This window comes from Gekko japonicus, unplaced genomic scaffold, assembly GCF_001447785.1.
Source record: "Gekko japonicus isolate JY-2015 unplaced genomic scaffold, Gekko_japonicus_V1.1 scaffold7425, whole genome shotgun sequence".
Taxonomy (NCBI): Eukaryota; Metazoa; Chordata; class Lepidosauria; order Squamata; family Gekkonidae; genus Gekko; species Gekko japonicus.
The window spans coordinates 1-8,673 of NW_015166682.1; the positions used below are offsets into that span (position 1 = coordinate 1).

General features: G+C 48.6%; 1 protein-coding gene across 1 annotated transcript; it reads right to left on the reverse strand.

Moving 5' to 3' along the window:
• Positions 1-3,351: 3,351 nt before the first annotated feature.
• Positions 3,352-6,604, reverse strand: LOC107111453 (cytochrome P450 2A6-like; the record flags this gene model as incomplete). Its single annotated transcript, XM_015412417.1, has 2 exons — positions 6,410-6,604; positions 3,352-3,514 (listed from the first exon to the last, which is right to left on the reverse strand). Coding segments are annotated over exons 1-2 (343 nt in total), but the record flags the coding sequence as incomplete, so codon positions are not given.
• Between the last annotated feature and the right edge of the window lie 2,069 nt (positions 6,605-8,673).

Here is an 8,673-nt window from a genome sequence, read left to right on the forward strand (position 1 = left end):
AACTCAGCTTAGAGGGAACACTGGCATTTTATGGCAAGCATTTCTGATTGTAACGGTGGTCGGAGGCAATGTTCCCTCTAAGCTGTGGTGTCTTGTGAGCAAAAATCCTACTCTGTGAGCTTCTGGCATTAAAGTTGTGAGTGAGCGATTGGGCTACTGCATAAATTAGTTTGCTCTGGAGCCATCCTTCCTGAGCTAAGACAGAAATGTGTGAGCCAGAGGCTAAAAAACTGTGAGCTAGTTCACTCTAACTCAGCTTAGAGGGAACACTGGCACTTTATGGCAAGCATTTCTGATGGTAACGGTGGTCGGAGGCCTTTCTCACCAAATAGGGAGGGGTCCATCTCTGAAGGCTTTGGTGTGCTTGGCCACATGCATTCGGGCGGAGTTTAAAGCCCCTTCCAACTCCAAACTCCAAAGTGCTCCTCATAATAATACGGGGATAGGATCAAAGGTCTTTTCCACACTAGACCTTAAATCCCGGTCCAACCTTGTCCCCAAACTTACATTCTACACTACACTCGAGTTCATCCTTGTAATTATCCTGGAGTATTTTTTGTTTACACCTTATATTGAGGTCACCCCAGTTTCACCCCACGATAAACGGATGCTGTTATAACCAGGGATAAATGCAAGGTATTGTGTCCCGAATTGGAACTCTGATAAAACCAGGGATGAGATCCAAGTGCAAAAAGGACAATAAAATCGCAGAGTTGGAAGGGGGCCCTGCAGGCCATCTAGTCCAACCACCTGCTCAATGCAGGATCAGCCTAGAGCATCCCTGACAAGGGCATGTCCAGCCGCTGCTTAAAGCCATTTAAGGAAATATTCATTACTGCTGGGTCTAATAGGGAGCACTTGAAATGGCTGCTGTTGAGGGTTAGTGTCAGGAGTCATTTCCTGCAGGAGCGCACAGGAGCGGAGCTCCGGCAGTAAAGAGCCCAGGGGGCGGGCACATGCAACAAGCCCCACCCCCTGCTCCCAGCAGCCCCCAGTCAGAGCAAGAAGCAGCCAGGTAAGTTGCAGAGCCTCCCTGGTCCAAAACAGTCCCGTGGCACCTTTAAGACCCAGTTTTATTCAGGCACCAGCTCTCCCTCCTCTGCGAGGACAGATCTGCGCGTCCCCCCCCCCCATAGCTAGAAATCCAAAACAGGCCAGTGGAGCCTGAGCGGTGGGTGTTGCCTTCCGACACACTTCCGGTGATGTCAGGGGGGCGTGGCACATGCAAATTAGTTATGCTAATGAGTTATGCTAATGAGCTCCTGTGCCTCTTTTTCTATGAAATGACCCCTGGTTAGAGCAGAAAGTGCCAAAGCAGGACTACAACTGAACATCGAGAAGACAATGGCTGATTTCGCACTAGAGCTGCCTCGATGTTGCGCCGCCGTTTGCCCCGATACTATTGGTCAATTTCACACCCGAAGCTGCAGGGCTGCATTTTGACTCGTGGCTTCACCCGATTTCCCCCGCAGTTTCGTGCTCCTGTTTCTTGAGGATCACGAAACTGCGGAGGAAATTGGGCGAAGCCGCGGGTCAAGTGCAGCCCACAGCTTCGGGTGTGAAAGGGTTGGGTCTGTTTAGCCTGGGAAACAGAAGGCTTAGAAGGGACATGATTGCAGTCTTCAAGTATCTGAAGGGCTGTCCTGTAGAAGAGGGAGCAGATCTGTTCTCTCTTGCTCCAGATTGCAAGACTAGATCTAATGGGTGGAAGTTACAAGGGAGTCGATACCAGCTAAATATCAGGATAAACTTCGTAACTGTGAGAGTGGTTGAGCAGTGGAACAGTCTGCCTCGGGAGGTGGTGGAGGCTCCTTTGCTGGACGTTTTCAAGCAGAGCCTGGACAACCATCTTTCGGGTATGTTGTAGAGCTCTCTTTCGGCTCTGCTCCTGCAGAGTGCCCTAGATGACCTGCAAGGTGCCTTCCAACTCTTAACATTCTATGATTCTATGATTTAAGGTCTAGTGTGGAAAGGACCACTGACTCAGTCAAGGAAGCCACAGAGGCCCCCCAGTTTGCAAGGGCTGAGCAAGGCTCTTAATGGTAGGGCATTTTGGTGGTCATGAATTCCTAGGGTCGCCTGGAGTCGGACACAACTTGATGGCCCTTCACACGCACACAGCTGGAAGAGGCTGAACTTGATGACCCTTGAGGTCCTTTCCCAAGTTTGTAATTCTGTAATCACCGCAGTCACATAAATCTTAGTGGCCCATTGCACAAGATGCTGGAGCCAAGTTGAAATCCCACCTCTGTTTTTTTTTAAATATGCAAATGATAAACTATTTTCTACAGCTGTCGGGAGATTAGATAGAATAAGGACTGTGCAACAGCCTCACCCTAAAATATATAGAATCATAGAATGTCAGAGTAGGACCTTGCAGGTCATCTAGTCCAACCCCCCCGCACTCTGCAGGAGTGTAGCTGAAAGAGAGCCCTACAACATACCCAAAAGATGGTCGTTTAGCCTCCGCTTGAAGAGCGGCAGGGGGCACCCTCCTTCTCCCTGTGAGGTGTGTGGTGAGGACATCGGCAGTGGCGGCAGAGCAATGGCGAGGCGATCCCTGCTGGCCGGTGGAAATAACATCGTGTGGCGAGCCCGATGACGAAGGGAGAAGGAGGCGGAGTCACGGAGTCACGGAGGAGCATGGTAGCATGGAAGCGCAGGCGCGGCGGAGCCAGATGTGGATGTAAAGCCAACTGTGACGGACACGGGCTGCGCTCCGAGGAGACCACCGAAGCTGAAAGAAACCTGCTCTTGGACGCCAGAATTGGGAAGCCGACACCGAAGACGCCAGGAAGAAAGTAGCCAGAGCTGAAGCCGGAAGAATAACTATCCTGCCACCTGGGTGCCGGTAGGCAGCCCCACCCCCGTTCCATGTGGCCTTAGATTAGGAATTAATTGTATTTGACAAATTGCCTGTAAACCGCTCAGAGACCTTCGGGTCTGAGCGGTATATAAATTGAATGCATAAATAAATAAATAAATAAATAAATAAATAAATAAGATGTCCCACAAAGGAGCCTCCACCCCCTCCTGAGGCAGTCTGTTCCACTGCTCAACCACTTTCACAGTTAGGAAGTTTCTCCTGATATTTCGCTGGGATCGACTCCCTCGTAACTTCCACCCATTAGACTTGCAATCCGGAGCAAGAGAGAATAGATCTGCTCCCTCTCTTTCCCAGGCTAAACAGACCCAAACTCTTTCAGCCTTTCCCCGTAAGACTTGGATTCCAACCCCCTCACCACCCTGGTTGCCCTCTTCTGGACATGCTCGAGCTTGTCAACGTCCTTCCTAAAATGTGGTGCCCAGAACTGCAACCCAGAATGAGCTGCCTGTCAAGAAGAGACTGACCATAGCCACGGGAAACGCAGTCAAGTGTGGCCTGCTCCCCACGGCCACTGAACTCTTCAGCCTGGTCCACCAAGGCTTCCTTCACCGCATCGTATCCACGCAGCACCACGGCCCGCCGGGGCCCCAGATGGATGGTGTAGACGGGGCCATATTTGTCACTGATCTGAAAGAGAGAGAAGAGCACCGTGTTGAAAAGAAACAGAGGAGGAGGAAGGGAAGGGAATTGTTGGGAAATAAGACCGGTCTGATAGCAAGACAAGCAAGTTATATAAAACAGAGAGTGCCAAAAACCTGGGATGCTCACCAAAAAGATACTTGAATTGTTTTCATTTGCACTTTTTAAGATTCTTTACAGATTTTCTGTACTATAGCCATCACGCCTGTTTGGATTCTTCTTTCAGTTTTGTTTCCTTGCATTGAACCGTGATTTTTTTTAAAAAATAATACTTTTTATTTATTGTATGAAAATTAAAACAAGATGCAATACAAGAACCATAACATGAAATATGCAGTACTTGACTTACAATATAAAAGGTTTTGACAACTGTAAGATTTGTACAATTTTTGTGTAATTCCGTAGTATTTTATTACTATTGTTCTCCTTTTCTTATTTCCTTCCTTTTCAGTTTTTTCCTAGGGTTTGTTTTAGTTTGATGGAACAATAATGAGAGAGCAGATCGATCTACCCAACTCGTTTGGTTAACATTGGCTGCGGTCACACAAGCCAGATAGTGCAGGGGGGAAGAGAGGCTATTTGCTCCGTAGCAATTTGACCCGCATTTGCGCGATCACACTGTCCTGGTTCCCTAGAGAGGTTTCCGACACTGGGGAAATCAAGTACTTTCCAGGTATTTGTGCCTTGAATCCACGATTTTGCCTATCTGGACAGCCATCTCTCACAATGATTACGATTAGGTCATCTGGACGTCCTTCTTACAGTAGGTTTTTCTTTTGCAACTTTCACCATTGTGTGCAATTGCCAAGCCTGCCGGCGGATCTGCACTAGAAGAATCCACGCCACTGACGATCCCCCACCGCGGGGGAGGGAGGGCTGGGGGGAGGGGAAGCAGAGGATCACAGGGGAGGGGGCCCGCAAAACCCATGGGGGGGGCGTTGGCCCCACGCGAGCTACGGGCCTGGCCCTGAGCCTTGCTATGCAGGGGAGGGCAGGCTAGAAATACAATAAAGTAATGAATAAATGAATTAATGAATGAATAACAACTTGGGGAAGTGTGAGAATTGCCACCCAAAAGGGTTTTATTAATTGCTTTTGAAAACTGTTATTTGGGAGGGGTGAGCAGGGCGATTACACTGGGCTTAGAGAAGTCTCACCTGTTAGTGGAAAGTTACTGGTAGATCCGAACCGTTTGGCAAGGGATCCTGAAAACTGAGGAAATTCATTATGTGTTTAAATCTAAGCCGGTTTCCAGTTTCCAGTCCCAAGTCAATCTTCTGAAATCTATCTCTGCAATTGTGTGCGATTCAAGCTTTTAAGAAAGAAAACACTAGGAAATACATCTTCCAGGAAAAAGAAAACCCACAGGTAGAAACGTGTTTTGGATTAACACTGGGATGAGTTATGAAATCTGGTTAATCCCTTGGCAATGGGTCTCAGTGTGAGCCAGCCAGGACACATGGACTTTCTCTGCTTCGATTCGTCACGGTCCCCCTTCCCACCCGTGGGAGCTGCCGTGCTCAAACAACTGAATCTCTTTGGTCAGTGCAATATTGGGTTCTCGATCTCATTTGTGCGCACTACAGCCTCCAAATGTCTCTGAGCAATTATTTATTCTGACGACAACCCTGTGAAGTAGGGCACTCTGGAAGAGGGTGGCTTCAGGGACGGCCACAATTGCATAGCTGAGTACAGGATCAGCCACCGCCCCCCTTCCGAGCTCCGGTCTCTCTTCTTCCAGACCTTCCCAACAAATTCTGAGGGGAGACTGTGAACATTCTCAGACAAACACAGGAGGTTTGACAGGACCAGAGAGACTGGCTGGTTTCTCATTTTTTTCCCACTGGCTTCAAATGAAGATGTCATTTACGGTGTGACCCAAGGCCAGCAAGAGACCTGTCCACCATGTCTCGAAAGCTATCCGTGCCAGTGTCTACCGTGTCTGGAAAGCTATCTGTGCCAGTGGTTTTTATTAATTAAATAATGGTTACCATGCTTAATTTCAGACCTGCCCTTTTACCGCCAGTTTCGCTCCTCAGTTGTTATTTGGCATCTTAGGGAACTGTTGGTAGCTTTATTTTTAAAATTGTTGGCAGCTTTCTTAAACACCCAGGGAAATGCTGATTGCCCCTTTGGGGCCAGGAGGCAATTTTTCTCCAGGTTGTTTTGGCTGGAGATCCTGGAGGTTTTTTGTCATCTTCTGGGCATGGAACAGGGGTCACTGGGGGTGTGGAGGGGGAGGTATTTGTGAATTTCTTGCCTTGTGCAGGGGGTGGACTAGATGACCCTTGAGGTCCCTTCCATGATTCTATGTAAATTTGATTAATTACTTTTGTGAGCAGATATACATGCTTTAAATAACTAAGCAACTAAAATACCACGGCCCGAATGCTGTAAATTTCTTAATAACACAGGAAAGGACTTTCTTTTTCTCCATTCTTGACTGGGCAAATATTTTCACAAGTTCTCTGAGAGGGTATGAATAACCACTCACAACGTGCTCTCGCCACACCATTCAGGACTCTGTCAACCTGCCTATCATGCTCACCTATTACTTTCTTTTCTACTAAAACCCCCCCCCCCAGCTCCTTAAACCAGTCTTCATAAAGATGCACTCATCAGGCAGTGAAATCACCCCGTAGTCATAATGCACAAAGATATTAAAACATAAAGCGGTGCCGTATGTGAATAGATTTAAAGAAGAGGAGCGTGAAGGGTCAGAGTTAGGAGATGCTGACAAGAGAGAAGAGGAAACAGACGGTTTGATCTAGAGTCACGTTCAGAAGCAAACCAGATGTTTAAGGATTCTGTGAGTAGGTAGTCTTGTATTCTAGATGCGTGTGTGTGTGAGATAGAAAGAGGGGGACACGTAGAAGGGATTACCTTCACCAGCGAACGGTGCATGTCCTTCAAGTTGACCTGCAGCAAGTTCCCAATAAAGGGCAGGGGAGTTGGTCCAGGTGGCATCTTGCTCTTCCCGCGCATCTGTCGCCATGTGGAGAGGGCCATTAGGCAAGAGAGGCAGATGATGAGGAAGACGGTCCCGGCTCCGAGGAGATCCATGGCAGCTGAAGGAACTCTGCGGGCAGCTGACTGTGCCTACGCAGCTGGAGAGGATCTCATATAAACTCCGTCTCTGGAAACCCAATAGCCCCAACCAACTCTTATGCAATTTGTTTGCGCTCTAGTCTCCACCTTGGTTCTCTTTCAAGCCAAGCCAAAAGTTCAGAGGTTTTTCTGGATAACGGGAGAGGTTGCCGGGCCCGTTTCCCATGCCTCCTGTGGAATTGGGAAGGAGAGCAAAATAGGAAAAATACCGGGCGGGGAATTTCCTTCAAGACAGAGGGTGTCCTCCCCGTATAAATGGCCTCCCTCTTTCGCAGAGAGGAGACCATAGGACTGAACTTAAGGATGTTCCCCTCTAATGGCAGATTCAAGGTGATCTACATATTTTGATAGGCTCCTTCTCAATCATCATGGAAACCAAGTGCATCTATAGAAACAAAGCCTTTAAGGGTCGCTATGCTGGATTGGACCAATGATTGGTCCAGCATCCTGTTTCATACAATGGCCAACCAGATGTCCCTCATGATCTACAAGCAAGATTGTTGGACTGGATGGGCCATTGGCCTGATCCAACATGGCTTCTCTTATGTTCTTATGTAACTAGTGGGCAAAAGGTGGGGGGTTTGGTTTTTTTTTAATTGCCTATGAACTTGGAGCTTCCTTCCATCTAGTCTTTCTGGCTAATAATTGATGGCTCTATCCCCCCAGTCCCTTGAATAGCCAGCTGAACCAGGTGCCCATCGTTCTACCCTGTGGCAATGGATTTCAGAAGTGAAGAAATACTTATTCGGATCACCACCACAGAGGAAAGCTAACGCAACCTTAGGATGCATGAACAGAAGCCTTGTGTCCAGATCACGGGAGGTGGTCGTTCCGCTCTGTTCTGCTATGGTCAGGCCTCCTCACCTGGAGTCCTGTGTCCAGTTTTGGGCACCACATTTGAGGAAGGATGTTGACAAGCTAGAGCGAGTCCAGAAGAAGGCAACCAGATTGGAATCCAAGTCTTACGAGGAAAGACTAATTTAATGGGATAATAGTTGTGAGATAATAGTTGTTTAGCCTGGGAAAGAGAAGGCTTAGAGGGGACATGATTGCAGTCTTCAAGTATTTGAAGGGCTGTCATGTGGAAGAGGGAGCAGATCTATTCTCTCTTGCTCCGGATTGCAAGACTAGGTCTAATGGGTGGAAATGACAAGGGAGTCGTTACTGGCTATATATCAGGAGAAACTTCCTGACTGTAAGAGTGGCTGAGCAGTGGAACAGACTGCCTCGGGAGGTGGTGGATGCTCCTTCGCTGGACGTTTTCAAGCGGAGGCTGGATGACCATCTTTCCGGCACGTTGTAGGGCTGTCCTTCGGCTGTGCTCCTGCAGAGTGCAGTGGACTGGACTGGATGACCAGCAAGGTCCCTTCCAGCTCTAACATTCTATGATTCTATGAGGCTCTCTCAGCTCGCTGCGCAACTGGGCCTGGCTGGCAAATTGAGCAGGAAGAGGCAGATACCCCCCCTCCCTTATTATATCGAGCCCCTCCATGTGTCCCCCTTGCAGTTCCAGCTCAGCCAGGCCTCTTCCTCAACGGAGCTGCTCTTGGGAACGTCTCCTTATTGCTCCATGGTGTCTGTTTGTTTCTTCTTTTTTGTTTTGATGTGGGAGGGCCAAGGGCTCCCCCCCCGGGCTCTCCCCCTCACCTTCTTGGGGAACCTCCTCCAACTGGACCACATGAATAGGGATGGATGGGGGGCATTTTGTAGGATTGCCTGGTCCCCCCCCCCCCGGCCCCCCGGGGGGGGGGGGGGGAAATCGCCCAAACAGTTTGCATATGCTTACATCATGGTTAAAAAAGAACTGCTGGGGAAAATAGTCATGGAAGTAAACTCAAAGCTCCTGATCTGCAGCATGAAGCAGCATTTAAGAATAACAATCTAAAGATCCCCTGCTTCTCTGTCTTCTTGTCAAGAAAACTATACCTGCATTCTTCCCCCTACCCCCACCCCCAGATCAAGGCTTACTGTGTATGGCCTTTGTCTCTGGAAGGAGCAATTATCTCCTTCTGTTTACCTTTCCTTGCCCTGAGGCTAAG